The 25,588-nt window shown below is 39.6% G+C and overlaps 5 protein-coding genes across 6 annotated transcripts; 3 read left to right on the forward strand and 2 right to left on the reverse strand.

Annotated features, from left to right (window-relative positions):
- Nucleotides 1-701: 701 nt before the first annotated feature.
- Nucleotides 702-2,897, forward strand: LOC117782733 (amidophosphoribosyltransferase). Its single transcript, XM_034619764.1, has 2 exons — nt 702-799; nt 865-2,897. Exon 2 carries the CDS (start codon nt 884-886, stop codon nt 2,528-2,530), a length of 1,647 nt encoding a protein of 548 aa, XP_034475655.1. The 5' UTR covers nt 702-799; nt 865-883; the 3' UTR covers nt 2,531-2,897.
- Nucleotides 2,898-3,619: 722 nt separating this feature from the next.
- Nucleotides 3,620-7,755, forward strand: LOC117782728 (ER membrane protein complex subunit 1). The gene is made up of 12 exons (XM_034619759.1): nt 3,620-3,868; nt 3,934-4,576; nt 4,640-4,786; nt 4,855-5,167; nt 5,727-6,061; nt 6,137-6,331; nt 6,386-6,463; nt 6,525-6,726; nt 6,793-6,945; nt 7,009-7,179; nt 7,242-7,475; nt 7,535-7,755. Exons 1-12 carry the CDS (start codon nt 3,762-3,764, stop codon nt 7,693-7,695), a joined length of 2,739 nt encoding a protein of 912 aa, XP_034475650.1. The 5' UTR covers nt 3,620-3,761; the 3' UTR covers nt 7,696-7,755.
- A 441-nt stretch (nt 7,756-8,196) lies between these two features.
- Nucleotides 8,197-23,538, forward strand: LOC117782736 (28S ribosomal protein S9, mitochondrial). Its single transcript, XM_034619767.1, has 7 exons — nt 8,197-8,329; nt 8,417-8,635; nt 8,690-8,863; nt 8,927-9,012; nt 9,074-9,434; nt 23,149-23,311; nt 23,390-23,538. The coding sequence occupies exons 1-7, from the start codon at nt 8,234-8,236 to the stop codon at nt 23,479-23,481; spliced, it is 1,191 nt and encodes a 396-aa protein (XP_034475658.1). The 5' UTR covers nt 8,197-8,233; the 3' UTR covers nt 23,482-23,538.
- Nucleotides 10,030-17,568, reverse strand: LOC117782727 (transient receptor potential channel pyrexia). 2 transcript variants are annotated; one of them, XM_034619758.1, is made up of 3 exons: nt 17,390-17,568; nt 12,891-14,235; nt 10,030-12,044 (listed from the first exon to the last, which is right to left on the reverse strand). In XM_034619758.1, exons 1-3 carry the CDS (start codon nt 17,506-17,508, stop codon nt 10,545-10,547), a joined length of 2,964 nt encoding a protein of 987 aa, XP_034475649.1. In that variant the 5' UTR covers nt 17,509-17,568; the 3' UTR covers nt 10,030-10,544. The 2 variants fall into 2 exon arrangements, with proteins under 2 accessions (XP_034475649.1, XP_034475648.1); XM_034619757.1 differs by lacking the exon at nt 17,390-17,568 and adding an exon at nt 15,783-16,298.
- Nucleotides 23,016-25,479, reverse strand: LOC117782732 (probable arginine--tRNA ligase, mitochondrial). Its single transcript, XM_034619762.1, has 4 exons — nt 25,409-25,479; nt 24,193-25,357; nt 23,770-24,136; nt 23,016-23,704 (listed from the first exon to the last, which is right to left on the reverse strand). The coding sequence occupies exons 1-4, from the start codon at nt 25,442-25,444 to the stop codon at nt 23,551-23,553; spliced, it is 1,722 nt and encodes a 573-aa protein (XP_034475653.1). The 5' UTR covers nt 25,445-25,479; the 3' UTR covers nt 23,016-23,550.
- Between the last annotated feature and the right edge of the window lie 109 nt (nt 25,480-25,588).

Below are 25,588 nucleotides of genomic sequence, written 5' to 3' on the forward strand. Positions count from 1 at the left end.
TTGACTAATGAATACCGTATGGAGACACATACACTTGTATCTGTGTTACTAAAATCCTTCATAGTATTTCAAATACTAAAAATCTATTTATTTTTTTTCACATAAATATGAGTATTTGATCCCATATGAATTGTGACTACACGTGATTTACTCGTGCTCCGTACTGTACTATTATTTTAACAAAAAAATATATATATAAAGCTGGACTGAGATGGTGATCCCAATCTTAGCTTAGGGCCCAATCGGCAAGCGCTAAAAGGCTGAAATTTTTACCCTTGTCATATTAAATTGGGTTCACAATTTAGTAATTCAGCATGACCATGAAATTAAATTTAGATTTCTTATTGCACTTACTGGCAATAATGGTACTATAGTTCTTGGGTTCATCAAACGGTGGTCTAAGGAATTTGACACCACAAAAATACTTTATACTTCTCTTGTGGTAATTCTATTAATCTGATTGAATATTTATATTTTTTTTAATAGTTTATTTTAAATCGTGCTTAATAACGTTCTTGAAATAACATTTGGTTAACTTGATACAAATAAAGAAAAAAATAAATTACAAAAAATTTACTCCGATCTTGAATAAAAAGCCCATTTTGATTTTCTCTTATGATTTATGTTACTTTTCCGTTATTGTTGATCAGCAGCTCATTCAATACTATCGATATTATGCAAATAAGCACTATCGATAATATCGTCAATCGATTGGCATCGGTTGCTTATGATCGCGCTAAGTTTTCTGCGTGTGCTAAGCGAAGATTTGTGTATATAAAACCGTTGCATAAATCAACAGGTAAATCAGATGAAAACTTTGCACTAACTGCACTGGTTAACAATAAAATTCCATCAAACACACAGCGATCGCTACAGTAACACTATGTCAAGCAACAAGAACGTGTCATTAGCGTCGCAGTCGCAGCCGCAACATGTGCGCATCGAAAGCCACAAGCAACAGGTGGAGGCCGATGCGCCCACGTTGGCGTCGGCGACGACGTCGACGTCGACGTTGTCCATAAGCGAGAGTAAGGAATTAACCGGTTTGACGCACGAGTGTGGAGTTTTTGGAGCCATTGCCTGTGGCGACTGGCCCACACAGATTGACATTGCGCACGTGATTTGTTTGGGTCTGGTGGCCTTGCAGCATCGGGGCCAGGAGTCAGCGGGCATTGTGACCAGCGAGGGAAAATGCTCGAAAAACTTCAATGTGCACAAGGGCATGGGTATGATCAGTACTCTTTTTAATGACGACTCGATGAAGAAGCTGCGAGGCAACTTGGGCATTGGCCATACTCGTTACTCCACGGCAGGAGCATCGGAGGTGGTCAACTGTCAGCCATTCGTTGTACATACGGCACATGGAGCCATGGCGCTGGCTCACAACGGCGAGCTCGTCAACAATGAATCTCTGCGCCGTGAGGTGTTGGGTCGAGGAGTCGGCTTGTCCACACACAGTGACAGTGAGCTGATTGCCCAATCGTTGTGCTGCGCACCTGAAGATGTCTCGGAACACGACGGACCCAACTGGCCAGCACGCATCAGACACTTCATGATGATGGCGCCATTATCCTATTCACTGGTCATCATGCTGAAGGACAAGATCTACGCTGTTCGCGATACCTATGGCAATCGACCATTGTGTATTGGAAAAATCGTTCCCATTAACTCTGGTCACACGGGCAACAACACGGAAACACATGCTGACGGCTGGGTGGTATCCAGTGAGAGCTGCGGCTTTCTGTCCATTGGTGCACGCTATGAGCGCGAGGTGGAGCCTGGCGAGATCGTGGAGCTTACGCGCAGCGGCTATCGAACCGTCGACATTGTGGAGCGTCCCGAATTTAAGCGCATGGCTTTCTGCATCTTTGAATATGTCTACTTTGCCCGAGGAGACAGCATCTTCGAGGGTCAGATGGTGTATTCTGTGCGGTTGGAGTGCGGACGCCAACTCTGGCGTGAGGCACCCGTTGAGGCGGATATTGTGAGCTCTGTGCCAGAGTCTGGTACTGCGGCAGCTCACGGCTATGCCCGGGAGTCGAATCTGGAATTCGCCGAGGTTCTGTGCCGAAATCGCTATGTAGGTCGCACCTTTATACAGCCCTCAACGCGCCTTCGACAGCTGGGCGTTGCCAAGAAGTTTGGAGCCCTGTCGGAGAATGTGGCTGGCAAGCGACTGGTTCTAATCGACGATTCCATTGTGCGCGGCAACACTATTGGACCTATAATTAAGCTGCTTCGCGATGCTGGAGCTCGGGAGGTGCATATTCGCATTGCAAGCCCGCCGCTTCAGTATGCCTGCTATATGGGCATCAATATACCCACACGCGAGGAGCTTATCGCCAACAAGATGAACGCCCAGCAGTTGGCTCGTCACGTGGGAGCCGACAGTCTCGCCTACCTAAGTGTCGCCGGTCTGGTGCAAACGGTGCAACGTAAGCATGTGGCATCCACCAAGCCAACTGGGCATTGCACTGCTTGTTTAACGGGTGAATATCCTGGCGGGCTGCCCGACGAGCTAAGCTGGTGAACAGCTCTATTATATACTTCCCGAACTATATCGAAAACTACAGTATCACGCCAATGAGTGCTCGAAATTACTGTCACAAATTATGTACTATATCTGCACTTTTGCATTTAACTACTGTGGGAGCGTGTATCCATTTCCATTTTGAAAGTCTTCTATAAAGTTACCTAAGTTCAAATTATACACTTTACATTAAGATTAAGTAGCTCTTCAGTGAAAAGCTCTTTCTTTCCCTATAAAAAGACATTTTTTTTGTATAAAAAATAGCCTTCAATATTGCCACCGAAATGGTCAATAATTCTACATTGTTATCATTTATTGTTCTGCTTTGTAATTCATGATTGCCAATAATAAATGACATTTAGCACAACTATCTTGAATAACAGCTCAATAGATGGGTACAGGCCAAGGCGCTCTGCAATCCTCATGCATCAGATCACATCCAGATCAGCACAAAAAGAAAAATAAAAAACCAGTCGAGAAATTTGAGATACTAGTATCAAATCAATTTATTACATAGACCATCGAAATAACTACCTATCAATCTAATATAAATTAAGTCGGTTTTCAATTGTTAGAATTTTTTCAAAATATTGATATATTTTAGAGTCGAATTATATAATTTCTCTCCCCGATAAACGACAAAATTCAAACCTTCATTAAAGTCCACACCTTTATTTTATCTAGTTTATAATTTGGAAATTTTTTCTTTGCATTTGAATTGTGGGCCGTTCATATTCAGATACAGTGTAAACAGTGTTAAAACGGCCAAGAAAAAACCAGTGCTGCCAACTTTACTAGAACATATATCTGTTTCTGACTGGAACGAATTTTTCTGTACACTTTTGGAAAGTTTTAGTAGAAATACTAATAGCGTAACATATTTGCATACATATTGAAAATGGCCATATTTCCGGGTATTAGCAATTTTAAAATTTTTATAGTGATCAAACTCTGAAATAGCCAGTGCTAGCTATGAAATAGCTGAGTTGGCAACAGTGCCGTTAGTACACATTACTATGTTATCGATGGACTAGAAAAGTTTTGAATTATCGGAATCGATATAGTTGAGAAGCTACAACCCTGTTGAAATTGTCATCTCATCCCCCTTTTACTATGACGGAAAACACAAATTACTGACGTTTTCATTAATTTATAACATAAAAACGTGTCGGTTACCGCAATATTCGTGCCTAAGATAGTTTAAAAGAGGTTTCATAGTGAACCACACAAAATGCGTTTAGCACTGCATCCAGCCGGTACGCTAATCTCACTATCGCTTTTACTGTTACTGAGCACCTGCTCTGCGCTATACGAGGACCAGATTAAAAAATTCGACTGGTAAGTGACACAAGAATTGAACATTGATCGTTAATCGTTGATCATTAATTAACACTCTGCCTCAGGCGTAGCGTTCATGTTGGTGCCTTAAAGCAGGTCCACGTCGACCTCAACCATTTTCAGCCGCGAATATTGCTAAGTACGAATGAGCAAGTGGTCGCCTCATTATGTCCAAAATCCGGAGAGATTGTCTGGCGACAGGTGCTAGAGCAGAAGTCAAGAGGCGACGTGAAGTTGTTGCAAGTAAGCGGATTCTCCGACGATAGTAGTGACACGGCTGCCGCTCCAATGGGCTCCCGTCTAGGCTTTGACATGCTGACTGTTCAGGGTCATGCGCCCTCTCTGGTACGTGGCTGGAATACTAACATTGGTACAATCGAGTGGGAGTGGTCCATAATGCCATTGAATACAGAACGTGCCCAGGACGCGCTCTGGTTTTATAAGAACTCGGTGCTGTATCACGTAGTGCCTGTGTGGCGGAGTCATCTAGAGGTAACTGCCTACTTTGCCACCTCAGGACACACAACCGGCAGCACGAGCAAGATAATGGCAGCATGGATTAAGTCCGACAGCTGTTTGCTCAGCGGAACCTACTTTGTTTGTTTGGATGGTAAACAGCTCATCAGCTTAGATCTGCTGGCCAAAAGTACGCAGGTTATTGCCACGCCTCTTCTAACTGAGCCCAGTGACAAAATCCAATCTCTACCGGTAAATCATCTTTAAATATATACCCACTAAGTAGCTGATTGACCTTATATAACCTTTCATTAGGGTCTAAACGGTGTGCTTATTGCCAACAAGAGACTTATTAGCGTTAATAAGGAACAAGCCGTGTGCTCTGAACTGAATAGTGCCAGCTATGTTATAGGAAGTTTCAATTACCGCAAAGTTGTGGCCTACGCGGATTTGGCAGACGGCGTAAGTGGCTTAAGATCCACATACCGAAAGATTGCTGTACTCAATATTTGTTTTTTCTTTATTTTCAGAATCTCAAAATTAACGCTGTTTATTTGGACAACTGCTCACCTGTCCCAGAGCTACAAATGAGCTTAGCCTTTGCTGATCATTATGGAACTCCTAGTCTGCGTTCCTTTGACTGCAAACTGAAGCGCAATAGCGATGGTAAAAGCTGTCTGTTTCTATTTGCCACTAGCGCCGAGTCCATTGTTGCCGTACAGCAAGGACGAGTACGTTGGGCACGTGAGGAGTCGTTGGCTAATGTTATTGATACGCAGTTCATTGACTTACCATTGTCTGATACAGAGGGCACTCTGGAGAACGAAATGAAGGGCAAAGCGGGTGAGTTTCTACACCAAACTATTTTTAAACTTAAGCAAACAAATACTAAATTTTCTAAAATAATGCTTACCAAAGTGGATGCCAGTAATTTGAAGCGTAAGTTAAACGATATCTAAAATTCTGAGATCTTAAATATAAGTATATTCTTTGTTTGCTCCTATATACTCACCTTTTTTTTAAGTCACTTTGCGCAATGTTATTTAAAATGTCGATCAAGTGTGCAAGCAGTTAAAATTTGCACCAAATAAGCTGCTGATCTCATAATTTAATCCAAAATGAATACAAACAAGTTTGTAGACTAGTGAAATAAGAAATTCACTAACGATAGATATTTTAATTATTCAGCGAGTCATTTATTAAGAGATCTGCTGTCCTCTGTGATTAGTATTTCAGTATCAATATTATCTTTTACCAGTGAACGTCAAGCTTTTGTCATAACGGAAACAGCTCTGTGATCTTTTTTCTCTGTTCCTTTATTTATTTATTAGGTTTCTTCATTTTATTTAACGAAAGTTGTTGTGTTCTTTTAATCTAATTTTCCCAATTCTGTATCTGATAGGCGACATTGTCAGTGCCTTTATGCGTCGAATCACCACACAAGCGCTCCAAATCAAAAGCCTGTTCCTGCATGTCATCGGACTGGGCCCACCACCTACGGATACGCAACGTGCTGGACTTGTGCGCGACTCTTTTGGTCTCCACAAGATGCTGGTGCTGTTGACACGCACTGGCAAAATATTCGGCATCGACAACGTTGCTGGTAAACATCATTGGAAGTTGTATCTCCCAAATGTATCGGGCTTTGAGAATGCCGAGGAGATGCGTCTGATTGTACAGCGAAGCTCCAAACATTTCCCATTGCAGCCACTGTGCGCAATTGTTGCCAAGTTTGCAGTAAGCCAAAATTCACTTTATTTACTACATTTATATATACGCATACGATTATTTTAACTGCCCATTTCTTTGCAGACTAATGGCAATGGAGTATTGTTTCGCTTTAACCCCATCACTGGTCTCGCCGCCGAAGGCGGACTCCTGCAGCTGGATTATCAAATCAAGCAGCTTGCGCTTTTGCCTGAAACGGAACAAGACTTTGTTAAGGGCATACTGATGCTGGACGCTGCCAACAAAGTTCATGTGCAGCCCAAGCATGCTACTCCACTGGTAAATTATACATTCAAGCAATTGAGCACATTATAACTCACAGTATTATTATAGGCTGATGGTATGTACTTGTATACTGCCGATGTAAAGACTGCTGAACTCGAGGGTTACTTTGTGAAATATGCGGGCAGCGTAAGTGTTAAATTGAAAACTGTATAGCAAACTGTATAGCAACAGAAAACATTTCTTGCAGGAACTATCTTGCACGCCCATTTGGAATGTGCGCCTTGGAGGGCACAATTCGGAACAGCATATTATTGGCGTTGCCAGCAAGAATCCCATCGAGCACGTTCACTCTCAGGGTCGTGTTCTGGGCGATCGCTCCGTGCTTTATAAGTACATCAATCCCAATTTGGTCGCTTTCGTAACACAGGCTCCAGATGCCATTCACAAATGTAAATCAACCCATTTTTCTATACCTTAATCAATTCTAAGCTATCTTTACTTTTAATTTAATGCAGCTGTGCTCAATTTGTATTTAATTGATGTTGTCTCCGGCTCCGTTATATTCTCTATGACACATCGCAAGGTGCGTCCTCCGCTTCATATTGTGCACTCAGAGAACTGGTTGGCCTACTCTTATTTCAACGATAAAGTGCGTCGCACGGAAATCAGTAAGTCAAATAACTTAAATATGAATATTAATTTCTTAACTAAAAGTTCTCGATTCCCAACAGCTACCATCGAGCTGTATGAGGGTAACGCCCAGGGCAACAACAGTGTCTGGAGCTCCTTGCAGGCACCTTCTATGCCCCTTGTAGAACGTCAATCTTACATCATACCTACCATTGTTGAGGCCTTGCGCGAAACTATCACCGAACGCGGTATCACCAACAAACACGTGCTAAGTAAGACTACCAATGATCAGTTTATTGTGAGCGCAATTCACATCCTTCTATTTATTTCACAGTTGGCACAGCCAGTGGCGGAATCGTTGAAATGCCCTGGCACCTCCTGGACCCACGTCGTCCGATTTCATCGACCACACAGGGACGAGAAGAAGGCGCCATTCCTTATATACCCGAGTTACCATTGCCCACAGAGAATCATATAAATTACAATCAGACCATTGCACGTTTGCGTAATATTTATACCGCTCCCAGCGGTCTGGAGAGTACCTGTCTAGTCGTGGCCACTGGCTTAGGTATGTCTATAGCAAGAATAAAATGCAATCATAAATTAACAATCCTTTTCTCACTTCAGATTTGTTCGTTACACGCGTTGCGCCTTCCAAAACGTTCGATTTGTTAAAGGAGGATTTTGATTATATACTAATATCCATAGTGCTAGTCGTGCTCACATCGGGCTCTTTGATTGTTAGGCATTTAGCGTCGCGCAAATTGCTCAAGCAGGCGTGGAAATAGACGCGACACTATTAAAAATATGTAATTGCTTTATATTAATTGTACTACGACCAAAAAAAATTAACCAGATGAAACAAGTGGAGTAGAAGTGAGAGATCAAATTGTAGTAGCTGCATTTTAACCAATGATGCAATTGATAACAATTTTTTTCTCTAAGCTTAGGCAATTAATTAAATATATAGCGTAAAACAAGTAATAAGCTGTTGAAAAGGTTTGCATTTTATGTTTTCTGTTTATTTTCCACACTACAAATATCAGCATTGAAATTGTGTTTATGAAGTTTAGTCAATAAAATAAAAAATTTGTAAAGGATGACTATGGTAAATAAAATAGTTTCAGTTTAATTAGAGAATAATAAATAAATACAACTTTTACTATGAATTAACAAGTTTTATTTGAATAATAAATGTTGCCCGAATTTGGCGGTCATTTGGCGTTGCCACCTAGCTCGTGAGGGTTATACAACACTGATACCGAGAAAACAGCTGACAGAATTCTTCCTCTTGGTAATTCATCGTGCTCAAAACACACAAGAACGATGGCTCTGCGTGTTTTTGGCTTAAATTTAATAAAAACTAACAGAAATCTGCTGCAAAATGCTGGCAAGATCAATGGAGTTAGCAATGTGCAAGCGGTAAGTTTACTTTAAGTATTGCAATTGGATTCATAGCCTTATTATGGACATGTGAATTCTTTTGGTATTTGTTTCATAACATTTCAGGTAGCAGCGGCAACATACGCTACGCAGGTGACCGTCGAGGCAACACCGGCAGCGGTCCAAAAGCAGAAAGTCAGCAAGGCAATGAAAGCTTATCTGAAGCGGGCCAACGAGCACGATGAGTTCATGAAAACACAGCACTTGGATTTTCAAATTGGCAAGCGACATTTGGCCAATATGATGGGCGCCGATGCAGAGACATTTACTCAAGAAGATATAGATGTGAGTATGTAGATCCATTTTACCTGTTCATCATCTAAATATCAACAATTGCAGGAAGCCATCGCCTATCTATTCCCTTCCGGTCTGTACGACAAACGGGCTCGTCCCGCCATGAGGTCTCCGGACGAAGTTTTTCCAGCGCGAAAGGCAGCCGAATTCGATGAGACAGGTCGGCCATTTCACAGTATGTTCTACACGGGAAAACCCAACTTTTTTCAACTGCTGCACGTAGGTTTATCCTTTGCACTCGATCAGAAAATTGTCAAGGTTAATCAATCATCTTTTCGATAGGACATTGTTACGGAAACCAACAAACTAAACGATTTCGAAGAACGCATGCTGCGACGTGGTAACAAGCCCGATGACAACCAGAAGCTGTAAGTGTACCCTTGACTTACGTAATGCAAAGAACTCGTAATTATACATTTTTTTTTCTAGCGAAACGGCTGGCTTTCAGCTGCTGCCGAAGGAGCAACTGGAACGTCTGCTTGTGGAGCATATTGCAGACATTGAATACCAGAATTTTTGCAGCAGCATGGATCGTTTAATTGCCTCACCGTATGCATACAAGAGCAAGGCGTTTATTGAGCGCTTTCTAAAGCCATTGATTGATCAATCCAAGCAACTCGAAGTGCCCAAGCCAAAGATCGATGAGCAGGGCCGTCAATATATAACCACCTATGAGTGCCTGCGCAAGACAGCACGTGCCGATGTCACTGTGCGTCTGCCCGGCACAGGAAAGATAACAATTAATGGCCATGATATCTCGTACTTTAGCATGGAACAGAGCAAAGAACAGGTGAGTGCAGAAGATCTTATCGAAATATATATCTAGTAGTTGCAGCACCTTTAAACGCAAGCGACATTTTTCCGAAATTTGTTTTTTTATGTGCTCAAATGTGTTCATTAATACCAACAGCATTTGCACCCAAAGTATTAATTTTGTATTGTATATATTTACGGAGATATTGGCCTGTCAATTATAACGTTAGCGGCACACGATAATTAAAAAAAAATTCGTCTGTAAAATTAGTTTTTTGTCGCTCCCGTAATTTTTTTAAATAGGGCTCGATATATTTTTAATCAGGACATTGAACTGTGTCTATATAGCCATGTCCGAAACTATTCTCTTAGATTTAAAGCTATATTGATGAAACTTTGGTACTGCACATAGAGTCGTCTGGATCGGATCTCATATCATATAGCTTTCATAGGAGCAACGGTCGTTAAGCAACCTTTAGAGTATTAAACATATATGCTAGCCAATCTTGTACGTCCTCAAGAAATGTGTCGGAGTAGCTGTCCAATAGATTGGTTAATAATATGTAGAATACTGGGCTCTGCAAGCCAATCAAATCTTTTACCTTTTTGAAAATAAAAAACAAATGCGTGAATTTATTTCTTTGTCAAATAATTACTTGACTAACTGTATATAAGAATAGGTGTATACATAGATAGTTTATTATTTAACGTATAACTTTGCATAATTAATCATCATTTAAACGCTTCTCATACGACAACGCCAAACAACAAAGACAAAGACAAAGACACAGCCTAAAGCCAGGCACAAACAAACCTGCCAGCTTCTCGCCTCTATAGTAGCCTAATAACTAATTATATGTATATTTCTATTTATATGTATGTAGGTATGTATATATTGTAGGTACAGTAGAGTAATTGCATAAATACGTAAAATGTGCGCCAAGCGCTTCGATATCAAATGTGTTAACTAAAACATAATATCAACAATATTCTTGGGAACTTGGGAGCAAGAGATTATACACACAAGTCAAGTCAAGTCTACAGGCTAGGAAGGTCAATTTTAAACTAATTAATTGAATATACTTGTAGTTAGTGATAATATCAGTAAATGGCATGAGGGGCGGGGCGGGGCGGGGCGTGGCAGCTGCTATTTGCGCAGATTCTGCTTCTGTTGATTGGAGATGACGATGAGCAGCTTGTCAATCACTTTGCTTGCCTGTTGTTGTTGCGATATCAACGCTTGCTTCAGCTCCTGAATCTCCTGAGTGAGAAACTCTATGCGATCCGCATTGTCATCAATTTTATTCGTTAGCGTGGTGAACTGTGCGGATTCTGGATCCGGATCAGGCAGCGCGTATGCAGTTGATACGCATCCATTGGTATTGTTGTACTTGTTCTTGTACGACAGATAGTTCTCGGCTGGATTCTTGGATGAAATGGTGTGGCCAAAGTGCTTGCGCATCTTACCCACCTCGTAGGCCTTCATGAGAATGTCACGTGGCAGCCGTTTCTCGCTGGGATTGAGGGGCTTCACACACAGCACTACACGATAGGCTTGTGGGGAAACCAACGCCGTGTAATGCAACAGATTGCGCAGCCAGGTGGGCAAATATCCATTGAACAGAGCCGACTCAATGTAGCTGATCAGCTTGGTTTGTCGCACCAGCTTGGACAGACCGGCGGTCTTCTTGAGACCCTGTATATCGTGCACGGCAATGCCCACCAGCAGATTCATCAAAATTATGGTCACAAACAGCAGAAAGAGAACAAACGTAATCTGTGCGCTGACCTCAAGTAGAAAAGGTGGATCCTTGCCATCGGGATCATTGATCAGCAGCGATAGATCCTGCTCGCCAATCATCATCACCAGGACTGTGATGAATCCCATAAAGGGATTGGCAAACGATGATGACGATGGAAAGATGACACAAAAGCTGATGGTGAATCCAATCAACATACAGGAATAGGCCATAAACAGTTTGGCAAACTCGCCCTGGACCCGCGTGTACATGGCCACGTATACATCGAAGACTGGGAGCTGGCCAATCATCAGCATGAGATTGGTCCAGCCAAGCAGGACGGCAAAGGCGCCAATGTGATTCTGGAACGTGTACGTCTGCTTGGTGTAAATGTATGAGATGACAAATACGCTGGTTATGACGAACCACTCCATAATGTTCTCCACCTGCGTCACATAATGTCGAAACGAGGAGTAGCCTGTAATCCCATACAGCTTCCGGAATATCTCCACTATGGTTATGGCTACCAACACCCACCATTGCATTTCCATGACAAACGGATTATTACGCAGCATGTCTCCCAATATGGACTGTTTCTGGCACAGCTCCTGCGCCTGGATCGTTGTATTGTCGTCCTTGCTGCCGTTGTAACAATTGTGCGCCAATGCCGTCAGCACATACAACGTCAAGAAGAGCACAAAGCTGAAGCAGAAGATCAAGCGACCTATGTAGTATTTACGTATTTTGCCCCACTTGATGTACAAAAAGGAGGAGCACAGTGGATGTTCCAGTATCTCCTTCTGACCCTCATCCACGAACGTGTTCAAATAACTGATCTCTCGAGGATGACAATGCTGCAGGAGCTGTCGAAAGTCTAGCTCAAGTTCCACCTCGCGGTTCACAGGATCCTATAAAAGGGATAAATAATACAAAAAAATTAACGGATTGAATGAATGACGAATATTATTATACCCCATTTGTACAACACACAAGTATGTGTAATGAACATACTTTCTCTGGATTTTTCATTTCTTTCTTAAATAGCCATAGTTTAAACCATTAAGTTTTTTAAATTGGTGTCACAATGCCGCCCCAGAAAGCCAAACAAAACCCAGCAAATGCTCAGCTTAGAGTCAAGGCGCTGAACACTTATCATTTGTGACCCTGCTCGTAGTAATTACAAAAACAAAAATTGTTTTATGGCTTTAAAGAGTTCATTTTCGGAATTCAAACGTGCCTTCCTCGGCTTTATAAAATGAGTATAGTTTTTAAATTTAAGAGCTGTATTTCAATTGTTTCCATTGTAGTTTTGTGTTGGTGTTGTGTTTATTGGTTAATTTTAATATTTTTTTCTTTAATTTAACTTGTTGCAGCTAAAACTGGAACTTTCTTATTTTACTATTAAAAGGTTTTCCTCTGTCCACAAAAAAGTTTATCTTTTATTGAAAACTAACATTTGGTAAAACTTTAATACTTTTTGCTTGAAAATAACTGAGTTCGATTCTTACCCTGTCATGTTAACGAACAGTCATATGTAACTACATAATAGTGTCATATGTTTTCAAACATGTGTTCTTAAGTTCGTTGGAATGAATCGCAAAAAAAACAATTTCTTAGTAATTATAAAAAATATAAGTGCATACACTTAGTAAGTAAGAATGTGCAATTTAAATGGAAATATGTATGTGCATACTTAAAGTAGCGCAGTTTTGATATAAGCTGTCACATTCTTGAGGATTAGTTGTCAAACTCACCTGGGAATGGTGCAGTGTGATGGCAGCATCCAGTTTCTGACGTATCATGGCCACGGATGCAGGCGTCTTGCGTGTGATGACATTCAGGGCGGAGGTGCCCTTCTTGGACTTGGTTGTGACATCGGCGCCATGGAAGATGAGCATCTCGACGCACTGAACGAGTCCATCGAGAGCCGCCAAGTGGAGAGCGGTGAAACCGTATATATCCTTGTGGTTCACATTGGCGCCCCATTGGATGAGAGTCTCCATGATATCATAGGCATTCTCAGATTTGCCGACGGCCGCATGCAACGGCGTCCGATGATCAAAGTCCTCGGCATTGGCATCCGCATTCCCGTTGCGCAACAGAGACTCGACGCACTCCAAGCTGGAGGTTCGTGCTGCCAGATGAAGTGGCGTAAAGCCACGATGGTTCTTCAGCTTGGCGTCGGCGCCTTTGGAAAGCAACAGATCAACGCACTCCACATTGCCCTCATCCGCAGCCAGATGCAGAGCCGTCGACTCCTTTTCCCGAATGCAGATGCGGACATTGGCATCGGCATTTGGGGCATTCAGCAGAGCTTCCAGGCATTGGAGATGGCCCAGATCAGCGGCCAAGTGAATGGCATTGGTGCCATTTGGCTTTAGAGAATTCACGTCAGCTCCCTCTCCAATGAAGAGCTGCAGGCACTCAAGGGCATTGGATCGCACCGCGCAATGGAGCAGGCTCTCCTCGCAATTGGGCTTGGTGGTGTCTTTGGTGATGAGAGCGCCACTATTGATGAGGAACTTGGCCGCCTCGACGGCATTGCCAAAGGCGGCGCAGTGTAATGGTGTGTAGCACTTGGGCTGCAGATTGACATTGATCCCCTTGGACACGAGTAGATCCAGTGTGGCCAGGCAACCGCTGAAGGCGCCCAGATGTAATGCCGAAATGCCATTCTGATCGCAAAAGTGCAGATCGGCACCTGTGTTTAGTAATCCCTCAAGCAGATCCCATCGCTTGAGAAATGCTGCCCATAAATAGCTGAGATTCTTCTCCAGCTTCGAGGAGGTCTCAAAGTGCGTTCCCAGCCCCTCGGCCACCACGTTGCCCTGCTCAATGTCCTCCAAGAGGCGCACACGTCCCGCGGCACTCTTCATCTGGTCTATAAGGCTAATCCTAAGCGTATCATTGCAGATCTGAACGCTCAGCTCGCTCGTCGGCTCCTCAAAGCTATCGTACATGCTCGGCGCACTCTCCGCCGGCGGCGATGGTCCACACTCCATGTATTCGAATTCTCCAGCTGTCGGGTACTGGGCTTCGATCATGGCGTCAGTGTTGTTGCGCCATCGCACCATCAGATTGGGTGGAATCGATTTGAAACTGTTTTGCAAACAGAATATTCTCATTAGTTGTGCCAGTTATTACAAGAATAACAAACTAATTAATTGATTCAAGCTATTAAATTAACTATTAGAAATTTTAGACAAGTTTATTTCCTTTGTTTTCCAACATGCACAAGAGTTAGATAATCTCAGTTTTATTGCTGAGATTTCTTAGAACTTACTAGTATGATCAATTAAATTTTTAATAGATTCAAAAAATCACTTGAATTAACAAAAAGTCTGATAATAATTATTTTGTGAACTTTTATTATCATTTGAAATAGTTTTTAATCCAATATGATAAGTCCTATAAACAACAATAAACGGTTTTACTCATAGTACACAATTCGGCGACCTTTCAAACTTTCGGACTATTTTAGAGGGAAGATTTCTATCGCACACTCTACAATTTTAACGTATTCTATCATTTGTAATCAGTTATTAATCCATAAATTCATTATTTCGGATTAAATTTCACAGTGAAAACAAACGATTTTACAGATTGAATCAATTGATTAAATAGAGTTAAAATAAAAGCTCTTATGCTGACTTTATCCTTAAATTAAACAGCTTTCAGAATTTAGAACTTAGCTTTAAAGTTAATGTTACCATTACACAAATTGTTATACTTTTTAATCAAGCTTAGTTAATTGATTTCAGAGTGAATGGTAATGAGTTTTTCGTTGCATAAAGAATGAATTGATTAATAAACGGGTTAATAAGAATAATTTTAGTTCGAATATTTTCATAAATCTTGAGATATTTTAGACTAATTTTTGGAGTGAAAATTATATTTACATAATCAACAAATAAATTTTCAAATTGTGTACAAAGAAGTGTTTTTCTTTGCTAATCGCTTTTAATCCTATTCAAAAATGCAGTGATCTTTCACCCTTTACCGTTACATTTTGTTCGATTATTTGATATAAATTCCGTCATCACATAATGTATTTGGTCGATATCGTATTCATTTCAAATCGGTATTTATTTACAACAACTGGGACTGATGGATCACGTGTACTTAAAGTTTTTCTTCTGAATCACATAAAGTATGTATGCATAAGTCATACATTTGTATTATTTTGTTTTGTTTATTTTTACTATCTTCTCAACTTGTTGTAAATATTTTTGTTGGAATATTGTTAAAATGACACTGAAAGCTCGTAGCTTGCTGCTGACTTTGAAGCATGCATAATTTAAATGCGGTAAAGAAAAACGTAGTTTATTAAGCCGAGAATATGATAAGTTATGCAAAAGCCAGTTATTCTTTTACACAGTTGTTGGTTTGTTGTTTTTTTTTATATTTATTATTGTTGCAGTTGAATCAGATCGCTCAGGTGTATAACATAGACGAGTAATGCCACAGCTGCGGAATATGCCGGCGGAATTTGTCTTATTGTTGACTTCGAGCAGTTGATAATTTATTTGTACTGCAGCTTTGAATAAACCCGGTTAGGGACTGTTTTCTAATCTCAGTCTCTCTTTACATTGTTCTGCACTTAGTCGAAATAATAAATATGCGAAATTTGAGCATATAATACATACACCGTTTGCAGCCATATCCACGGATGATGCCAGTTCGCTAATGAGCTATTTTCAATTTCTAATTTCATTTCCAAAATACGACAGCGCTGTTATACACATAGGAGAGCCCGACGAACACTCGATTGACTGAGTGACCCATCTACAGACCGATGCGACAGACAGACAGTGGGACAGACAGACAGACCGTGGAACAGACAGACAGACAAGTGGCTCACAATGGACGCCTTTTGTGGCGGATCAACAATTGTATCTAACGGGCGGAAAATGCAAAAATGTTGTGTGAAAAACTCGAATTTTTCACTTCCGTTTTCTTGCTGTTTTTTTGTCGCTGTGTTTTTGTTGTTGAGAACTACGAACTGCGAACGCGTTTTAACGAATATTTTACTAGTTTTATTTAGCCAGCGACTAACGCGTCCGCCTGCATTGTTGTTTCAATTCCGACTGATGGCAAAACTGTAAGCGCTGTTCACTGTTGGCCCCTCGATCGAGCTTGAAACGTGAGAGAAAGAGAGAGAAACTAAGAGAGAGAGAGGGAGAGCAACTGCCAAAAACTGGCAAGACAGACAGATAAAGGTAAAAAGCGAGTGAGAGAGATATAACGAGTGGGAGTCAGTTGGAATGAGTGTGAAGAGTTGGCAATTGGTCCAGGAAAAAGACCAAAAATGAAGGTAACAAACAAACAGAGACATGACTTAAAGTATAAACTGTAAGGACAACTATTTTCAAACTAATAAACCTAATAATATTAGGTGAACACTTGCCATCGATTGGTCACAAAAAGAAGCCTTGAAATTGTTGAGATTAGTCTAGTTTTCTTTTGACTTGGTTGCAAACCAGCTCATGATGCGAACCCTTAAAATTACAATCTTAAAACAGTGTTTTGGTTCGGAAAAACTAAATGTGACATATTTATCCATTTTATTATTCATTTATTTATTTTGGCTTGATTGTAATAAAATCGTTATCTTAAAATAAGTTCTTTAAAAAATATGAAATCATTTTTTTGGTTTAAACATTAAGAAAAATTTTAAAAGATTAAACTATTTGATTGAGTACGATTGAACCAAGGCTCGAACCCCAAAGCGAACCTAAATGTTGCACTACAGTTCAAAACTTTGACTTGTTCGATCTTAGTCAGATTAAGGACAATAAAATGAAGTATTGTATGCTAAGTAAACTACTGTCTCTATTATTAATATTCAAAATAATGTTCAGTAAATGTTTGCAAGCGTGTGAATATTGATGATGATGTACAACTATGCAACTAACGATCTAACTACGACAAAGTACTGTTAAGTTTTCCGCAATCAGCGGGGTTAACTATAAACCTGTTTTCACACCTCACAATTAACCCCCCTGATTTATCGGTCCAGCCCCACCCAAATTCAATTTCAAATCCAAAGTCAAAACTCAATGCGAATTTCGTTGTTTATTTTTTTTGTTTATTTTTTTTTATATTTTCTTTCACTTGAAAGTAATTTCGGGGTTCGTCTTACATGCATGATGAGAGTACGTGGGTGTGCGTGTGTGTGAATGTACGAGTATGTGCACAATTCAATGGGCCACTAAAATGCATCGCTGGCCTTTAGGCCGCAACTGGCACTTACCGGTTATTCGCATTATTGTCTGTGAGCGGCTGCTCCACTTCGGTTTTGGTAACGACGCTGATGGAACGTGTCATGCGACGGGGCTTCGTGCTGCCCTCCTTGTAGCCAAGATTCTCCATGACGATGACGACCACGACAGAGACGAAGACCTTGCTGCGTACTAGTTTTACTTGCAGTTGAAGTTGTTGTTGTTGTTGTTGGTATTTAAAACGCGCAAATATGCGCTTAAAGTCAACTCGAGTCAATTGGCTGCACTTGCGTTGCAAATAAACCAACGAAAACTTTCTAATATCAGCTAAGCAAATTTTTAGACCAGTTTCTTTCGGCTTACTTTAAATAAATCTTGGGTTTGATTTGCCACTTAACTGCAACGACAAATGGCCAAATGGTAAAATGTTATTTGTGTAGCTTTTCTACTTTAAAGTATGTGATCCAATGCGAGTTTGAATCGCAACTAAATTAACGAATTTGCTATCTCCACAATTATTAAATTAAATATTATCTTTTACGTCACTTTTTTAACTGGCCAGTGCTCTGACTTTCCCTGGTATTCTCCTTTTCTCGACTTGTTTTTTTCGAATCTCTGCGCACGCCGTATGCGACAATCTTGGGTCGGAGTTATCTAAGCATTCTCATCCCATTTGACGCAGCGATAAAGCCATCATATAAACAGTAACATCACAATGATTATCATTGTTGGGATTTATCTGAAAGTGCTACTGTCTGGCATTTAATATGAACTTAATGGACAGTGGCTGCGGTTCTTAGGGGGAATCAAATTAGAATATTACATATGTAGTTAATAATCCCCTTCTAACTTTATCCAATAGAATAATAGTATTCGAAGTTTTGTTGCTGATATATTGACCTTACACTATTTTGGTTTTGGTTCAACAAAATTCAATACATTTAAATAATAATAAGGATTATATAACAAGTCCAATTTATTTACTTCTGCTTATGTCTTTATTCTGTTAAGCTATCTATAGTTTGTGAAGTATTCTGTTTGAGAAAATAATAATTCCACAAATCTTTTTTTTTATAATTATTCCCTGACTAACTGTAGATCAATATCATGCACAAAAAAAATGTTCTCCTCTGTCTTATATAATGGGCCATAACTGTGAAAAGTTTCTCCGAATATAAATAATTAGCCAATTTTTGTTCCCATTATTTGTATCTACGTCAATCATTTGTTAAGTAAATTTTATTTAGAATCACCTCAAACCAGATATTGTTAACTTTTGTAACATTTTAAGTAAAGTTGCCTGTAAATCAAGCTAAAGTTGTTGAGAGATTGATTAGATTGATATGGAAACTCTTTTTTAATGCACTAAGTGTATATAATTATGTTCTTTTAATTGATTGGTTTATATAATTAGTTTATTTCAGTTGTTTTATCTTTTTATAGTTAGCACACTTGCCATTGCACAATCTATTCATTGTTTATGTGAAAACAGTTTAAAGAGTATTACGTAAAAGTGTTTTGTTTTGTTTAGCGTTTTGCTGTAATTGCAAAAACTAACAAAAAGTACTGAAAATAATTACAGACTGGCACTGATGTCAATTATTTATCAAATTTGTAAATTATTAAATTTGTTTTGGGAAGCTTTCTGGGGAAATCAGCAAACCTGTTTGAGAATCAAAACAAAAAAAAAAACTCGCCAATCACTTAAGTACTCGTACTCCGTCTGCTTGGAAACAAGAAGAAGGGGTATAATAAACAAACTTTCTTAAAGAGTTGACTTATTAGCTAATTTTGTGGTCAATCAGACGCTGAACGAAACGAATCTCAAAAAAGCTGTTAACTTATTATGCGCACAAATTAATTAAATTCTCGGGGAGGCCATTGACGAAGTTGAAAAACCAGTTTGCAGTTTTCAAAATCCAGTCGCCAGTTGAAAGTTTCTAACACAATAAACAAATATTTGCCATCATCATCGGGGGCGTCATGGTACAATACCAACTAAATAATGTCTGACTCTGGCTCACAATTATCGAAAAAACGAAGTATTTATTATTTCGAAAATATATTTGAATTTTGTACTTTGAAAAGAAAGACGAGACTTTAAGAGCGGCACGCTTTTGCTGATTGAATTACGAATAGCTTGGGGAAAATAATGGAACCGAGTAGAAAGAATATTTTGAATGCTTAATCTATCAGTTTCATCTGTTTGCAAACAGAGCCGGAAGCGCCATTTGCAATTTACCGTTTAGATGCGACGTCATTTTGAAAACTGCGCTGTCCCCGAAAGCAACTCTGTCTTCGTATCATGATATTGTTTAGTTTTCTTAGTTTACTCGTTCCTTCGTTTGGTTCGTTCGCTTCTTCGGATCGCGTTGATTCAATTATAATTGAAACTAATTTGAGTTTCTACGAGCATCATGTACATATATTATTTGGAATAAAAGCCTTCGGGTTGTGAGAGAGAGTCGGGAGAGAGGGTCGGGTATTATGCGAGATGAAATGACGAGAGTCCATAGTAAAGAAAAGGCAAAGAATTTGCGAGACGAGAGTTTTGTATTTTGTATATTTATTTGTTGCATTGCTTTTAGAATGCCCTTGAACCTGAAGTCGCAATCAGAATTTGTTGATGCATAACTGTAATTGAATCACTCTCAAATTAAAGGATAATGCAGCTAAAGAATGTCATTTAAAAAAAAACTAATCAAATTAATATTTATGACATGCACATTTCGTAAATATATGAACGATATTTAAGAGATTCAAGGAGAGCGTATACAGAAGGGGTATATTTGACTAATGATATTGTTTGTTTGCTTAAAGTATTTGAGAAACCAATTAATCACAGAAATGAAAATATTTTGAAATTATAAATGCATTATGCAGAAAAATAGTATAGTGATTTCTATTGTATAAACTGAGTGCTGTCAATTTTAATTTATGAATGCTGTAGAATCGTACATATCTTAACTTTACACTTGATGCGGTTTTACTTAATAATTGTCTTTGACAATGCCAATGTTTCAGCAAAAGGCGCGACATAATCCATTATTAATACAAGTAGACGAGATCCGATTTTTAAAAGGAATTCAAATTGAAGGAGCTTTTATTCTCGCTTCTCGGTGTGATCGGTGTGAAATTTTCCGCGACTTTAAGCGCGACAACAACGTCGATTGACTGATAAAAAGAACTGCGCCGAAATGATAATGTACACCACAAGTTGGATGCGATGTGGATGCGAATGTGGGAGGTGGATGAACAGATCCAACTTAAGCCAAGTGAGCGCGCGCCAATGAGGCTGAATGTACACTTAGTATACTATACTATATACCCTCCATATGCTATCAACACTATCATCATCATCATCATCATCATTCGCTCTTTTAGATATATAGACACTCATATACTCGAATGTATGTAAGTGCTGATGGGGAAAGTGCGAGGAAAGCGAACGCAGCTTTTGGAACGCTCCAGAGAATCGGCTATCAAATTCATTTAAATCATAATAAAATGTGACGCGAGATTTTCGTTAAAGCGCCGGCTCGAAGAGTTCTTTACGAGACATTTACCGAATAACACAAATCTCTTGTAGAGTTTTGGAAACCTGTTCCATACATACTCGTTGTAATCATAAATGTATCCATCCATTCGTGACTTTACTCGCATGTGGATATTTTTGTCTTTTGCTTTATTTAATCGCCAGTACATTAATTTAAAAGTCATGTTCGCTATTTGCTGTTGCGTGAAGTCATCTAACAAATTGTTTAAACAAATTACAGATACAAACAAATCAAAATAATTTTGTCAAATCTGCAATGATTAATTGTGTTTTGTCAATTTTCAGCTGCTTTGTGTTAGCCTGTATTTTTGCCAAATTTGTAGTTTCTGTTTTTTGTGCGCGCCTTTTATTATCTATTTTTTATTGTTTATTCGTTTTTAATCATAACGTTTATTGTTTGTGTGCCGTAGACCATATTGTTTAAATATACGACTTTGAAGCTTGTTGACTTGCTTTCCCACGCATTGGACGAATAATCAAAAACAAAAAGTGAATACTAGTATAAAAAAAAACAGAAAGAACTCTTCTTCGGGGATGTCGCACATTAAATGCTCTAGCAGACATACTTATTATTCCAAATAGTTCAAGGAATTCTACAGTGTAGTTAAACGGATCTTAAACCAATTATAACCAATATTGATAATTAAGTCGAAACTTTTGAAAATGTTGCTTTTCTAACGAACGAAATGTCGGTGTTCCTGAAATGTCAGATATTAGAAAATAATTTCAAAATTATCACTTTCAACAACATCTACAATTGCTTTTGGATAGCTTTATATTTGTAGAGCATGCCTGTTATTTCCAGTGGGTCATCCTTGAATATATTGCAGAGTTCTTTATAGAACTGAAATATCCATTCTAAAAGAGTATTCTAAATTTCATATTTTTTTTTATTTTTTTTTTGGGAATACCCTCTCAGCGTGGACTTTGATACTCGCGTCAGAGTGGTAATAACATTTGCATATCTTTGATTTTTGCAAAAAAAAAAAACAGTCAAAATGAACTTTGGATCCAGAGAAGAAATTATTTTAGAGATCATTTATTTACTTTATGCAACACTTGAAAGTGTTACATAATTCGCGTTTAAGGCGCCATCAAATAACACGCTATGACAATAAATTACAATTTCCCTTCCTTATCCATAAATTATTACCAGTTTCAGCAGGTTTCGAAGTTTCCTTCGATTGCTTTAAACTGTTTTGGCAGACAATCAATTGAAATTTTTGTCGATTCGCTAGAAAATTTAAGGGAACTGTTAACGGTTATACAAGTGTTGCAGCCCGGAAACGTTATGTACTTGATATTACTAACACCGTTTAATGCCTGCGGCCGCAATTACCACCTTTTTCTGAGATAATTATACCCTTCGTCTGCCTTGGGCATATCAACTGATGACTTAGCTTATCAACATCTTAGCCCGAGGGAAGTGTTTTTAGCAGGGACCGGAACAGTTATAATTTTTAAAGTAAAAATTATTAAATAACAATTATTTGCTGATTATTACAAAAAAGTTGAAAAATAACTATTAGTTTCAAAATATATTTTAAGAATTTAAAAATAATTATTAATTTGAAAATTAAAAATAATTATTAATTTCAATTTTTATAATAAAAATCAAATATAAAAATTATTCGTCAATTTCTATTATAAAAATTGAAAAATAGAAATCCAGTGTACATATTTTTTTATAATAAAAATTTAAGCTAAAATTTTTATTTTTTTATAATAAAGATCTAAAATAATATTTATTATTAATTTTTTTAATTATAAACAATTAAAAATAATTATTAATTTCAATTTTTACTATATAAATTTTTAAGTTATCAATTTTTTTTAAATTTATAACTATTATTTGCAGTCCCTGGTTTTTAGTATGTAATCTTTCTCGATTTCTTAATCAGCTTTTTTTAATTTACATCACGCATTTAATTGCCACAGGGGTATGCAACAAAATGTTGCATTTTACTATATACCGGTAGCTAACCTGGTATTTAATTTGGCTAACGATTTTGTCATTATTTGTATACATCTATTGTTGTTATTGTAGTGCAGGAAATAATCTCGCAGGTTAATTTTGCATTACATACACGAAAATACAATGCTTTGATCAACTTATTTTATTTTGTATATCTGCATATATATGAATAACGTATATAAACAATAGCCGCCTCGAGCGCTCTGAACTTGACATCAAACGCGATAACATAACGATTGTGTATTCTGAATTTTTTTCAGTTACTTTTTCCGCTGAACTTTACCGAAATGCTGGGCAAAGTTGATGTGGAGGCCAATGTGGAGGGCGGTGGTCCGTCCGGTCAGGCAGGTGCCATTCGTTGGGGCATTGCAATGAGCTTGCGCAGCTTCGTTGATCAGGAGATGATTGAGTCAATGCGCTTGGGTAAGTGTGCCGATGTCTTACCAGCCCGCATCTTATCATTGTCACTAATTGCTTTTACATATGTCTTTCTGTACACAGCCGGCTTGCTGACACGTGACTACCGCCGGCGGGAGCGCAAGAAGTTCGGACAGGAAGGCGCTCGGCGCAAGTACACGTGGAAGAAGCGCTAAGCGGCTAAATACATTGCATTTCTACTCAAATGTTCAATAAAATTATGTTATTAAATTAAGTAGCATCAACTACATTTGGTTTAGGGGCTTGAGGCCCAACAGCTGCATTCCGCATTGTAGCGTACGCTTAGCCGCATGGAAGAGCAGCAGACGTTGCGATTGTTTCGCTGGACATCTCTCCAGCTTCACAGGCAAGCGCTTTAGCGCACGACTCGTTGCATTGCTGTATTAAGACAGGGAGAATTAAAGATCAGATTGAGAATTAAATATATAACATTCTCTACATACCACAAGCCAAACAGATAGTTGACCAGCACACAAGCCTCTAGCTGCTCCTTGGAATGCCACACGCATTGCTCGAAGCGAGCCAGCTCATAAAGCACATCCAGAGCCTCTGATGGCTCTTGGGTTAAATGCTGCCAGCTTGGCTTTATATTCTCCAGCTGAATATGTCGAAAATTATCCAGCAGACTGTGCAAACGGCAGTGTGTATATTGTAGCTTGATGCCCGTATCGCCGTTTACCTGTAGCGCCTGATCCCAGCTAAAAACATGATCCCGCTGGCGTCGCTGTTTCAATACGTTGACAAGTACAGCAGACACACCCAGAATGTCGCAAACGTGCTCATCATTCATACAGCTATTAACTTTAGTGGCTGTAAATGCAAATTCAAATAACTAAGATGTTACCCAGGTATAATTTATCACTCACTTGCACTGAGGGTTCGCTTCTCGCGCATCACCTCCCTGGCCTCGTTGAGCACATCGCTGAGGAAGATGGCTTTGCCCTGGCGTGTGCTCATTCCATGAATTCGTCCGAATTTCACATGCTGTAGTTTACCATTGAAGCGATTGTCTAACGCCGTAGCTGTTTGGAACAAGGCATTGAAATGATCTGTCTGGCCATTATCCACGACGTACAGCATGCTTGAGAACTGTAGACGCCTTTGACGCTCCAACAGAGCCGCAATGTCACGTGCCAGGTATAAAGTGGAGCCATCGCTTTTGATCACAGGAACTCGACGCTGATCGACAACAACGATTTCACGGCCATCCAGCTCGCGCTGTAGGATCCCTGCTGAGCGAAGCTGGGCCAGAACTTCACTGATCTCATTTTGTGAGTACTGTGATTCCCATTCATAGCTGTCAAAATGCACCCCAAGGCGCTCATAAACAGATGTGAGCTCGTCTATGGTATAATGACGATACTGCTGCCATTTGCTGGTCATGGTTGCATCTGTGCCCGCCTCCAGCGCAGTGAACAAATCGCGTGCTCGTTTAGCCAGATCAGGATCCTCAGTGGCAGCCTTGTTTGCTGCCACATATGCATTGTATAGAGTTTCGATAGGCGCCACTCGCATTTCAGCATCGGACACGTTCTTCAGTTGCACGCCCAGTGCCAGTAAACCAAACTGAGTGCCCCAATCGCCCAAGTAGTTGAGGCGAGTCGTGCGATAGCCCAAATGCTGGTGAAGATTGGCCAGCACATTGCCTATGATTGTAGAGCGCAAGTGTCCGACATGAAAAGGCTTTGCAATGTTTGGCGAGCTGTATTCTACAACAACGTGCTCCTCAGCGCAAGCTGGTGCCACTGAAGGGGTCGGGGTCGTCTCCACTTGCAGAAGGTGGGCTGCAAATGCATCTGGCTGCAGCTGGAACTCCACCTTAGCTGCACTACGTCCTGCACTAGGCACCACGCGCACCTGTTCAATGTATGCGGCATCAAATTGTTGACTTTTCACCGACTCCAACAATTCGCTTTCCTGTTGTGCAACAGTTGCCGACAATGTCCACTGCAGCACGGGTCGTGAAGCAGCATTCAGTTGCTTTTTGGCAGGCACCTCCAACGCATAGTATATGTTTTCCAATTGCGGCAACTGTAAAGCATCAGCATTAATACACGAATAACTAAATTTCCGTTTATTTACCTGCTCACAAATCGCGCGCCGGATGCGGCTGGTCATGTTAATTCAAACAGGGTGGTAGCACTTGCTCAGTGCTGGTAAATGTCATAGTTTTTGTGGCAGCATGCACGGTAAAATGTATTAGCGTAGATTATTTTCTGTAATTACATCTGCTGCATAGCTTAACTTTTTTAAATTATAATT

This window comes from Drosophila innubila (assembly GCF_004354385.1).
Source record: "Drosophila innubila isolate TH190305 chromosome 2L unlocalized genomic scaffold, UK_Dinn_1.0 5_B_2L, whole genome shotgun sequence".
Taxonomy (NCBI): domain Eukaryota; kingdom Metazoa; phylum Arthropoda; class Insecta; order Diptera; family Drosophilidae; genus Drosophila; species Drosophila innubila.

Excerpts from the sequence above, each read along its gene's own strand:
- LOC117782728 (XM_034619759.1), top strand. The coding sequence starts at position 3,762 with ATGCGTTTAGCACTGCATCCAGCCGGTACGCTAATCTCACTATCGCTT. Across the intron at positions 3,869-3,933 it reads CAGATTAAAAAATTCGACTG|GCGTAGCGTTCATGTTGGTG; the intron begins GTAAGTGACACA and ends ACTCTGCCTCAG. Across the intron at positions 6,332-6,385 it reads CCAAGCATGCTACTCCACTG|GCTGATGGTATGTACTTGTA; the intron begins GTAAATTATACA and ends GTATTATTATAG.
- LOC117782732 (XM_034619762.1), bottom strand. The coding sequence starts at position 25,444 with ATGACCAGCCGCATCCGGCGCGCGATTTGTGAGCAG. Across the intron at positions 24,137-24,192 it reads GAAGCGAACCCTCAGTGCAA|CCACTAAAGTTAATAGCTGT; the intron begins GTGAGTGATAAA and ends TTGCATTTACAG. Across the intron at positions 23,705-23,769 it reads AACTATCTGTTTGGCTTGTG|CAATGCAACGAGTCGTGCGC; the intron begins GTATGTAGAGAA and ends GTCTTAATACAG.
- LOC117782733 (XM_034619764.1), top strand. The coding sequence starts at position 884 with ATGTCAAGCAACAAGAACGTGTCATTAGCGTCGCAGTCGCAGCCGCAA.
- LOC117782736 (XM_034619767.1), top strand. The coding sequence starts at position 8,234 with ATGGCTCTGCGTGTTTTTGGCTTAAATTTAATAAAAACTAACAGAAAT. Across the intron at positions 8,636-8,689 it reads TTACTCAAGAAGATATAGAT|GAAGCCATCGCCTATCTATT; the intron begins GTGAGTATGTAG and ends CAACAATTGCAG. Across the intron at positions 9,013-9,073 it reads CCCGATGACAACCAGAAGCT|CGAAACGGCTGGCTTTCAGC; the intron begins GTAAGTGTACCC and ends TTTTTTTTCTAG.
- LOC117782727 (XM_034619758.1), bottom strand. The coding sequence starts at position 17,508 with ATGGAGAATCTTGGCTACAAGGAGGGCAGCACGAAGCCCCGTCGCATG. Across the intron at positions 14,236-17,389 it reads GACAATAATGCGAATAACCG|TTTCAAATCGATTCCACCCA; the intron begins GTAAGTGCCAGT and ends TTTGCAAAACAG. Across the intron at positions 12,045-12,890 it reads TCACACTGCACCATTCCCAG|GATCCTGTGAACCGCGAGGT; the intron begins GTGAGTTTGACA and ends TCCCTTTTATAG.